The 12,079-nt window shown below is 37.6% G+C and overlaps 1 protein-coding gene across 1 annotated transcript; it reads right to left on the bottom strand.

The window, feature by feature from the left end:
- LOC307135929 (protein FAM161A) lies at positions 1-5,203 on the bottom strand. The gene is made up of 4 exons (XM_079832649.1): positions 4,942-5,203; positions 4,479-4,753; positions 3,016-3,100; positions 1-1,027 (listed from the first exon to the last, which is right to left on the bottom strand). The coding sequence occupies exons 1-4, from the start codon at positions 5,050-5,052 to the stop codon at positions 173-175; spliced, it is 1,326 nt and encodes a 441-aa protein (XP_079688775.1). The 5' UTR covers positions 5,053-5,203; the 3' UTR covers positions 1-172.
- Positions 5,204-12,079: the final 6,876 nt, after the last annotated feature.

The following is a 12,079-nucleotide window of genomic DNA, read 5'->3' as shown; positions in this document are numbered from 1 at the left end:
AATGATTGGTTTGTGAGTTTATTTATTGGCTACATGATTTTTTTCTCCTCCACAGTAACACAAGGAAAAACCAAAACATATATCTGTTTCTATCACACCATATAGTTACTGAGTTATAGAACTTATGATAAGTTATTTGTATTGTAGGCTGTGGTTTAATCTATGTCAGTATTTAGACACTGATGTAGTCACTCTTGCAGGTGCTGGTCCTGCGTAGGGGATGAATGTAGGACCAGTCTCGGTCTCTCTCTCTGTTCCTCTTTCTCTCCATTTCTTCCTCCACCTGCAGCACACCCTTGCTCTTCCATTTCCTGAGGTTGCTGCTGCAGATTGATATATCTGTGCTCTGTGGCCTTGAAAAGTCATCATCATCATACTCATTCTCGGCCTCCTCTCCCTCCTGCAGTATGTCCTCCAGGATGTTAGGGGGCAGTGCTGAGCCTCTGTGATTCAGATTAACTGCCCCGTATATCTGGGAGTTTGGGGAGCCGGGCCTATACAGAGACCTCGGCACCGGTCTGGCTTTGAACACTGTTCGTTCTGCTTTGGGAGATCGGTTGTTTAGTTCATCTGCTAGTTTTTTTTCTCTTTTCTTTCGCTCTCTTTCAATGAAGCTAAATGGTTGCTGTGAAAGAGGAGAGGCATGGCGTTGAGTGCCTTGTTGGGGTTGGTTTCCTTGGCGACCGTGATCCATTTGGTTGATTTGATGTTTTTGTTGCTGCAGCTTATTCGGTCGCTTTTTGATGATGTCATAGAAGAGCAAGTGAGTGGAGGCGGGGGCCAGCTTAGCGCGAAACTTCTTGCCACATTCTTTCAGCTCGTCCAGCTCTTTCTTCAGTCTCTCATTTTCTAACTCCATCTCGGAGCGAGTTTTCACATTTCGCCGCTTGCGATCCTCCTCACGAAGCATCATGCGAAACGGTTTGGGAATGGTTACTTTGGAATTCTGTCTGTCCATTACACTGTGAGATGAGTTCTGGGAGTGACACAACTTCCTGTGCTCCTCTAATGAGCTCTGACGCTCCTGCTGTGGAAAAAAAAACGAATTCAATGTTACATTTTTGTACTTAGCTATTAGAACTGTTCTGTGCTACTCTTCGTACCAATCACAATTCAGACTTTAATGAGGTTTTTGTTTTTAAATAAAATAAACAAATTAACCTTAATATTCCAAAATAATGAATGATATGATATTGTTTTCAGTAATGTACAATGCATAGATACCCGAAAAGTGTTTTAGGGTTTCATGTCCCTTTAGGGCTTTTCACACTTGAAATAATTGTTAATGCTGGGTCATTCTAAACCCTGGGTTAAATGAATCCTGGATTATCTTGCTTCACTTTTCATACTACTCCTAATTTACCCGGGATTAATTCTTATAAACCAACGTTTCACATTGTACATTCCTAAACATGGGTTAACATTCTTATTTGCATATTTGCGGGGTCAGTGTCATTGATCGGATGAACGCCGACTGTACTATCAAGTTTATACTGAATATATACTTCTCTTCTTCACTCTAATTGTCGCATGTTCTGTCAGTATTTGTCCAATGTCCAAAGCACGTAAATATGTAAGTGATTGTTTTTTTTTGTTGCTAAGCGTCTAGCTGTAACGTTCTAATACCACACCATTTCACACTGCGGGGTAAACACTCCAAAGCAGGGTTTCATAACCCCCCGTAAAAAGCGGTGCTAACCCCGCTTCTAAATTACAAGTATGAAACATTCCTTTACCCGGGGTTGAAACTGGTGTTTAAAACAACGATAATTAAGTGCAGTGTGAAAAGCCCTTTTAAGAATTATAATTTACAGCAGTGGTTCTTAACCAGAAAGTTGGGGCCCACTAATGCCGAGTTCACACTGCCTGATTTTAGCCCCGATTTTGACAAACTTTCTGCAGTTTATAATTTTTAATAACAATTCCAGTCTTGCGTGAGAACTCTGGTCTGATGCACGCGTGATCTTGCGTTGTTTACTTGTCGCATCGCACGTGTTTGGTTGTGAAACATAGTTTGCGCACCGGACAGAGTTGTCTGCGATTCTTCCTATTGTAAAGTCATGCAGTGTGAAACCACCTGCGCCAATCCATTGTGCAGTGTGAACACAGCAGTGACTAAATGCTACCCCAGATAGCATCTGGTCATCTGTACAAAGGAGTTCACATGATTGTTACAAATTTGCTAATTTAGTTAGTGATCTTTTCACTCTAGAGCTGTTTGGATCTCTCAACTCCACCAGAATAACCACAAAGCATCAAAAAAAGGAACCATATGCTGACTCACAGTGGTATTTTCGGAGGAAACTGTCACCGTTCTTCTTATAGAAAGGACACTTTACTCGGAAAGGCCACTGAATGTTGCTGAATACATTTAAACTGGTGACTAACATAATGGTTATATTTTGTAATGCACATACTATATTTTATAACGTTGTGTGTCTAAATCTGCATATCTGTGCATTGTAACAACCTTAAAGGTGCAGTGTGTAGTATCTATGAGGATTTACTGACAGAAATGCATTATAATATACATAACTATGTTTTCAGTGGTGTATAAAGACCTTACATAATGTACCGTTATGTTTTTATTACCTTAGAATGAGCCATTTCGATCTACATACACCACCCTTACAGTGAAATCGCCATTTTGCGCCGCCATGTTTCTACAGCCTTAAACGGACAAACTGCTCTACAGAGCGCTACTAGATCCGACAACATTTTTGTCCTGTGTCGTCCCCCGTAGCTTCTCTATGTGCTTCGAAAGGAAGGGGTGACCGTTGGATTATTGCAATTCACAACCTCAGCGCTAGATGGCGCTAAAATTCACACACTGCACCTTTAAGTAATAACAAAAGTCACTTGAAAAGTCACTTGTTCAGTCTGATGGGCACTTTATAAACAACTATAGATATGTCTATGTTCTCGGAGCGTTAAAAGGTTCTTGAATATGATGAACATATCATTGAGTTCATGTCAGCCTCCACACTGCTCTCATCTTCTGATTAATTCACTGACCTTTATCTTCAGAGAAGAAGCACCATTCTTCAAACGTGCCGCTGATACCTTGCTGCCAACCTGCATGAGCTCCACCGGTTCACTACTGAAAGAGGTCAAAGGTCAGGGATCAAACACTGTGTGCGTGATCTCAGAGTTTAGGGACAATTTAGAGAAGAAAATAAGTTACTTATATATTAGTAACTTAAATATTAACCATTCACTCTTTGGGGAAACAATGGTTCAATTGTGCCATGTTCGCCATTATTTTTCCAATTAAGAATGTTCCTGGATTAACATTTTGTTAATCCTGGACCAACATTCCTGTCCAAAAAACATACTCCCCCTAAACCTTACCCTATCCATAAGTTATCCCTAAAAGCAGAGGGAAATGATAGGTGAATAACAATGATCTAGCAGGATCTAATCCTGGTTGTAAGCCTAAACTTGACATAAACTGTAAACTTGTCTATCTGGTTGGTTGATTGGAATGTTGTTTCAGGATCAACAAAGATGTTGGGAGAAATGTCTTAAATGAACTTTCATGTTTAACGGGTTATTTCATTTTTTTTTTTATTTTTTACTTATAACGCAACGTGTTTAATTTATACAATTTAATAAAAAAAAGTGTTTAGTAAAAAAAAGTGTTTAATTTATACAATTTAATTCAAATTAATCAATTAAACTAATAATCATTCAATCTGAATCTTTAAAATTCCCTCATGATGGGAACCGAACCCCCTAAAAGGTTCAATATATTAAGCGCCTGATAGAACTCTTTAAGGTTCCATGTAGAATATTTTCATCTAAAAGTGTGAACAAGTTTGTTTTAAGGACATTGTCAATCATTTCATTTTCAGCCCCAAAAAGTCTTAAAGGTGCTCTATGTCATTTTTTTATGACTGTAATAAAGCAAAATCCATACCATAATATGTTTGCATAGATGTAGAAAACATGCTAAGTTCAAATACTTGTGTGATCCCGCCTACTGCCAGTTTACCCAATAGTATTTAGTATTTTTTGTTGGGCCAACAAACAAACTAGGTCAGAGATCACAGATTCAATCTGATCTAAAACGAAAAAAAAGTTTAATCGAAGCTGATCTTATACTACTACCGCAAGGCTTGTCGCTTTCCATTGTCAATTACGCTCGTTCTTGTTGCGTGTGCTCCATTTGGCAACACGCATGCGGCGTGAGCGTTGAGTCTGTGGAGGGCAGGGGAAACAACTTTCTCTAATATTTTGAATTTGAACTATAGTACCCATTTCAACCACTAGCTGTCAACCTTACATACCTTTAAGAGGAAATATTATTACTAAAATAAGAAACTTTTAACTGATTTAACTGATAAATGTATTTTATAAATCTAAATAAGAAAGAAATATTTCGTGATAATAATTTCTATTTTTAATATTCAGCTTTGCTCATTCCTCATTATTATTCAATAGAGAATTTGATTTTTATTTATTTTTTTATCACAGACCTCTCTGTATCTTCTCCATTTTGTCTCCAACAATTAATGTGCTCTCTTTCTCTCTGACCGGGTTTGTTCTGGCTCAGATAGAGTTTTTCCAGCTCAGCCATGTTTCTCAGGTGTTCTCTCTTCAGCTCCTCCAGTTTTGTATAGTATTCCTGGTTGGAGAACAGCGGTCTCTGCAGTTGATGGGCTGCACACGGCTTCCCATAGTCAGCAGGATCAGAGAGAGAACTCATGTCACATCCCTCTTTATTCTCACTGTCAGACCGCTGCTCACACTCCTTAGAGACCAAAACAGAGCAAAACGTAAGTTACAGTGTTACAGTACAGTATATAAATGTACATCAAGTGGTTCTTCCATTACAGAGTATTGCTTTCATACTGTATGCAATCTTCAAAATTCACCTGAAAATGCTACTTACAAGGTGAACTTACAAGGTCTTTTACATTGTATAAGTCAAACATTTACCTCTGTGTGGTGAACAATATCATTCAGGGAGCATGAATAATCCTTCTCCTCTCCAAATAGAGCCTGAAGTTCACTCGGCTGCAGCCTCTCTGTGCGCAGTATCTGGGTCATGGTCCAGGCGCTTTATTCTTCTAAAGCACAGCACGGCTTACGAATCTGCTCTCGTATAGCTTCAGATAAGTATTTTTCTGCTTCCCTTTGCCTTTTGATTTCGCTCCTGACACACTAACACAGGTCATAAGATTTCTCACCCCACACGTTCACACTCGTATGTGCCAATCACAGTTTATCCCTGTGGGTAAGCCTCAAAGGGTCACGATTTAGAGCCTGATGCCTGTTCACCATATGTCCCATATATTCTTTAATCCCTGATTTACACCTTCAGATGCGATTTAAGTGAACTGACCCATTCCAAATTAGATTTAGAGATTAACAACACTGTTAATTACAGAATGTGTCTAGGATGTGAAAAGGGTTCAGCTAAAGGTGTTTGGAGAGATGTTTTCACATAGCAGATATTAATCGTTCATTTTTCAACATGTACAAAAATAGTCACTGTATTTTCATTACATAAACCCTACAACCGAAATCAAAATCATATTTCAATTTCAAATATAAAAATAAGTAATATCTCACAATTACAACATTATTTCTCATAATCACAGCTTTTGATAACTTGCAATTTAACATTATTTCTTGCAGTTTTGATTTTATCTCAAATGATGACTGCATATCTGACAATTGCAGGATTATTTCTCGTGATTATTATTATTAGCTTTGCAACAGTATATTTCTTACAGTATTTTCATTTCTTGCAGTTGTAACTTAATATCTTACAATTGTATCTATATTTCTTGTATTTGCAGCTTTGTATTTCACAATTGTAAAATTATTTATCATAATTGTGACTATATCTTCTTGGAATCGTGACTTAATGTCTCAAAATTGCATGTTTATTTCTCATAATTAGGGGCCAAACCTCAAAGGGGTGGAGGACCCATTGTACCTAATAATTTATTAGGTTTATTATTATAATTTTCTTTCAACCTTTCAGGCATTTTTGGGGCCCATGCATGCGGAATTGTCTGCCATTATGGCTGGGCAGAAGCCCCCTTCTTGACAGTGAACCCATGAACGTTGTCCGAACATCATAAATACTTGCACGTATATGTATGAAATTCGGTACACATATAGACTTCATCAGGCCAAACATCTTCCGCACTCATAGTCATAAGCTCCGCCCAACAGGAATTCGGCTATTTTGGGTTGTTTGAAAAATGCATGCTCTGGAATTTGATATATTCCTCCTAGGGGATTCATCCGATCATTGGCTATTTTGGGTTGTTTGAAAAATTTATTCTCTGGAATTTGATATACTCCTCCTAGAGGATTCCTCCAATTGGTCAACATGAAGCCAATACATTGAGGATGCTAAATTGTGAGTGGATTTTTTATATCTCAAATGGTTTGGCCGTGGCGAGGCAACAAGTTTATGGTGAGAAAAAAGGGAACAGGAAGTGTGTTATAACTACTGCATGCATTGACTGATTTGGATGAAACTTCAGTTATGTGTTCGAGGCTGATCACATGGATCGAGCAAAGCAATAGAAATGGGCTTGGAGGATTGGCTCAGTAGCACCACCTTTTGACTAAAGTGGTAGGCTAGCTTTAACTACAGTCACCAAACTCTGTATATATATTGTTCTAATCGAGCTGGACAACTTTCAAATTTACAGTCATTAGCTCGGACCAACAGCAAGTCAGATATTTTGGTTTTATTAAATTAAATTAAATTAATTAAAGCAGTATGTGTAAGTTAAAATAGACAGATTAGTGTTGTGTAATGTAATACATAGTATAACTACTAACAGGCACAGGCCTATTTTTAAACAGGGCTGAGCAATTTCTTGTTGATGAGAACAGTGTTTTTTAGACATTATGACTTCCTTTTATCAGGTATTGCATTTCGATACATATTTAGACATTACCAAAAACAACTTTCTGTCACAGTTTGGGTTTTATTTTTTGTTTAAAATGGTAAACATTCTTGCTCAACTAACTGTTAAACAGTCTCCAACTGATCCTTAGCTCTCACTCCGCCTCTTTCTGTGTGTGTTTGTTTTTGTGTTTGTCTGTCAGTTAAGCCCCTTTCACACACAGCATTGATCCCAGAAAATTGCTATAGACTTCCTAGTGTGCCTTCTGTGTGAATGCAAACACATCCCAGGATTGATTCTATACCTAGTAACATCATCCTGTGCTCCCAGCACCCTGTGTGAACAAAAAGCAGGACAAATGCCATAAGGGGTGTGTCGTAGGGATGACGCTAAAGCTGAAATCATTCGCCAGCTTAGCGCTGTTTATGATAGAATCAGAAAAATATGCACAACCGTGGGAAATTAGCAAGCTTAAGACGCTGCAGAGACACATCCTGATGTTACGTGTCTTTACGGGTTCTTAACGGGATGTGTGTGAATGCACGCACAGATCCCAGAAAATCACTGGCTGTGTGAATGAGCCAAAATCAAACGGTCCTGGGACATATCCCGTGGCACATTATCAGTGTATTTTCTGGAATCTCTGTGTGAAAGGGGATTTACACTCTTGATGGTTTAGAGTTTAACCTATTCATTACTGTCTGCTTAGGCCTTATATTTTTCTTTTAGTTTGAATAACAAAATAAAGGCATAGAACTGGTTCATTTGCATGGAACTGACAACATAGTTTTATATAATTAGTTTAATAATCAGGTTAATAATAATATAAAAAGACCTTAAGATAAATACACCTGGACTTGCACATTTGCACTTTTAAACTGTAAATGATAACTCTGAAATTGACCTATGACATGAATTTCATCTAAATTTAAATGATCTCATGGACGTGGCTGTTGTGGTCCACAGTCATAGTGACACCAGCTGCTCCAGTAAATGTGGCGTATTCCCAAAAAATTTGACATAGTATTTTGTTTACACGCTTAAAATGCATATTGAGTGCCGTGCAAAGTTTTCCTAAAGCGGTTTGGGCCCGTCATCGCTGCTTTCAGCTATATTTCTGTTTTATATCTCGCAGTTGTGGCTTAATTTCTCATAATTGCAATTTCATATCTCACAATTGCCTCTTTATTTGACAAAAGTGTGGCTTTGTATCTCACAATAGTGACATTATTTTTGTCTTGAAATTGTGACTTCTCATGTTGCAATTGCTCGTTTATTTCTCGTAATTATGCCTCTGTTTCTCACAATTGTGAATTGATTTCTGCATACACGTAATGTGTTTGTGTTGTGAAAATCTGTGCGTGTGTAAGTGTTCAGGGTTAATCAGTTTATTGCAGGAGTCTGTGTTCACACTCTTACAGTTATCAGACATCTGACACTTCAATCTGTCAATCCATCTGCTACCACAAATAACAACGCATGCTACAAAAGAATCTCTAAGTTGGGTATCTTTTCTCTTAATTTAACTTAAGGGCGGGGGGGGGGGGGGGACTTTTCTTTTCACAGTTGGCGAGACATTCTTGATTGTATTGATATATGGTTGTGCGTAAGATCCCATATATTGTATTGTCCACAAGGGGGCGTTATAAGTATTCATATTGATGTTGTGATTTTCCAGGAAGGCAGACAGAACACTAAAGCAGAGGGGGAGAAATATTGTGATTATTTTAGTAATCGTAGTTTTGTAACCTATAGTAATAGGTTTTGTAAGGTTCAGGGGTGGAATACATCTTGTGAAATGTTGCACTTCTTCATATGTCAGTTATTATGTTAGAAGTTTGCCTCACTTCCAGTCTTTCTCTTGTGGTCATTGCAGAGGTTTATTCATTGCAACATTACTGTCTAACACATGTGCTCTTCTCGTGAAATAAACCACGTGATTATGAGCATTGACCGTTGTATGTTTCATTCATCTCCGTTCCTCTTCCTGCAGTTCCCTAAATGTGTCGCATCACACTTGTGTAAGTGTGACCCATAATCACAAGTTCCTCAAAACAATGCTCTCACACAGGTGTGTGAGAAAGTTGTCCAGTGGAGGTCATACAATCCAGAGTACATTAGTCAATGATTTGCTAGATGCCTTACTCAAGGTCAGCTATTAATAATGGAAAGTTACCGAATATGTTGATAGGCTTGTGTAGCTAAAAAAGTACTGACCCAGATGAGCAATTCACTAAACACACAGTCATCACACTGGTACCATAATGATGTGACCCCATTAAGCGTCATCTGGGTGGAGTGTCACTGTTACGTCACATGTGCTCTTGGACAAGACTGAGATTTTCTTGTTCTAATCTGGATATGAAAGGGCCCTGTGTTCTGTAAAAGGACAGTTTGTATAAATAAGCCTTGCTCCCACTGCAGCCAAACATTTATGAATGCGTATTTTTAACTTGGAAGTGTGAGTGTGTCAGTGGAGAGTCAAGAACTCGCTCTCTACTATAAATGTGTGAGGTCAGAAAGCACAAAATCATTTTCTTATTAGTTTTTTTCTGTGTTTTGTGCCAGTAAAAAATATCTAAACATCCTTAAAAGAAGTACTTGATAAAAAATACCATATATATATAATATATATATATATATATATATATATATATATATATATATATATATATATATATATATATATATATATATATATATATATATATATATAACCATACAGTATATAAAATAAATAATATAATTGTCAGGCTTTGGTTGCATCATGGCAAGGATAGATAGGATCCTTATCAACAGCATGTTTATTAAACAAAACAAACTCAATAAAAGTACCTTTTTAGAAGAAAGAAAGCCATAAGATTTGAAATGACATCATGGTAAGTAAATAATGACACACTTTTCCCATTTCTGAACCATGCCTCATTATCATATACAGTTTTGCACTATTTCTTGTTTTAAGGATGTTTAGACATTTGTACAGGAAAATAGGGCTAAAATGCTAGTGACTTTTTTTTCCTTCTTTTTTTTTTGCAGTGAGGGTACTGTAATTTCCCGTGTAGCCACAGAAGAACACATGCGCTGCACGTGAGATTGAACTCTTTCCTGTTCTGTTCAAAACCACATCATGCCCAAAAGTACCAGAATAGAAACAGAAAGGATTTGAGCCCAGGTATATCTTGAATCGGTTTCTGTTTCACACATTTCCTTTCTGTTGTACATCTCACTTTTATCAGTCTGATTGTGTTTCTCTCTTTTTCTCACAAGATTTCCATCCGAATGTGGTCTATTTCGTGCCATGTGTCCTGCACAGAAGTGTTTCACTGTACTTTATATTTTTTATAAAAAATGACTTCTTGTGGTTTGACTGATGGACATGGAAAACTGACTTCACATAATTGTGTTCTTGTGTAATTTTGTCCGGTTACTCTAAGAACACAGACTTCCTTTATTTTCCGGATTTAATCAGTACTCTAGATCTCTCTCTCTCTCTCTCTCTCTCTCTCTCTCTCTCTCTCTCTCTCTCTCTCTCTCTCTCTCTCTCTCTCTCTCTCTCTGTCCTTGATAATTTTCATGCTGCTTCATTTTCTGGAGAACATTCTGAGAAACAAAAAGAAACCAAACAATTTTTTCCATGTAATTCTTGTCTGGTCCTCTGTAAATCCATCGAGAGGAGATTCTGAAGTGAGTTTGCCCTCTGACCTTTAGGTGCATGTAGTTTAGGCAATGTTGGTTCCATAAATAGTGTCTTGCAATACTGGCTTTCTGGGTATCTTGTGTAGCAAGCATTCGAGAGCAAATCCACACGCATACACACACAAGTCAAGCCTGGTCAAGAGCTTGTGAAGAGCTTTCAGCTGGCTGAGAGTGAGATCAAGGCCTGAATACTTATGCCTTTTATAGCTGGAAGAGGAGTCTGGTCAAAGTAAACTGCTGCGATCTTTCCTCTTCCTCTCTCTATTTGTCTATGGAACATTAAGAATCTTCCCAGGCCTGTTTACTGTTTAATGTCTGCTGGAAGTTAAAAGGGTTATATTTATGGGTTAGCTCTCTTTTTCCAGTGTAGAGATTGTGTCGCGTATAGGAGAGGAGATGGGAGACAGAAAGCAGAAAGGGGATACTGTGTAAAGTTCATTGTTCACCTTTAAAATCAGCTAACCTTTTAGAAATCCTTTTGTTGTCTCATGTTCTTCAGGGAATTTGGTGTAAATCCCTTTGTGTAGAGTGTTGACTTGGGATGTTAGAATTGTGGGATTGTCCTGTTTATTTATAGGGAAGTCATCAGATCACTTTTCTTCATGGAACATGTGATCCGAATCTTGTACTGCTCATAATGAAATAGCCTTGATGACCTAATACCATAACAATGCGGTTCTTAGTACTGTTTCACTTGGTCTCAGATTTTTATACTAAACCTTTAAAATCTAGATAAATTAGACCGTTCTTAACAAAGAAGGAGTAGAGCTATGACCTTAATATGGATAGGAGAGCTCGGATAATGAGGTCATATTCTTCCTAATCTATGATATGATTGCAGAAGTGGGTATTTTGGTTTATCTGAGCACAATGTGTGACACTGACAAGTACATTTAAGTTTTAATCAAGTTACTGTTTTCAATCTGGCAAGTATGTGCGCACAAAGAATGTAGGCTATTTATGATACCTTGCTTGTATTGCGTTCATCATATCTGTCTGCATATGCGCACAATGCCAAGGCCAACAGTAGAGATGTATGAAGCACAGCTAAACAAATCCACAAACAACAGTATATATCAGTAAACGTGACGCCCCAGATTTCAGTTGGACTAGAGTTTATAGATGATTCAATTGAAAAGGATCATTTATTCACTGAAAAAAATGGTGTGTTGGATTTACATGATTTAATCATGTACATCGGTTCCACATGATTCAATTAAGTTAAACAAACATAATTTGTTCACATAATTTCAACATAATGGAATTAAGTAATTTTTAAGTAACCGAATTGAGTAGTCTCACAATGATTTTTATATGGCTCCCTAACAACAGTGGTGCACACGGGGGCTTGAGACCCTGCCTCTTTAATCAAAACACATGTTTATTTTTGTATATTTTTGTTGTCACTTGACTGATCTATAACGCTGTACTCAGTAGCTTTCATTATATTTGCCAGCAATAGCACATCATATATGTGGTAAATGTGAAATGCTCTTTAATGACAT

The sequence above is a fragment of the Gobio gobio genome (genome assembly GCF_949357685.1).
Source record: "Gobio gobio genome assembly, chromosome: 13".
NCBI lineage: Eukaryota > Metazoa > Chordata > Actinopteri > Cypriniformes > Gobionidae > Gobio > Gobio gobio.
Note: the sequence above shows the minus strand (reverse complement) of the source record. Positions and strands in the feature narration are given on the sequence as shown.

Bases quoted from the DNA above. Each gene is read 5' to 3' on its own strand.
- LOC307135929 (XM_079832649.1), bottom strand. From the start codon at position 5,052: ATGACCCAGATACTGCGCACAGAGAGGCTGCAGCCGAGTGAACTTCAG. The intron at 3,101-4,478 runs GTCTGTGATAAA...GACCTCTTTCAG, and splicing joins AATGGAGAAGATACAGAGAG to TAGTGAACCGGTGGAGCTCA. The intron at 1,028-3,015 runs GTCAGTGAATTA...TTTTTTCCACAG, and splicing joins CTTCTTCTCTGAAGATAAAG to CAGGAGCGTCAGAGCTCATT.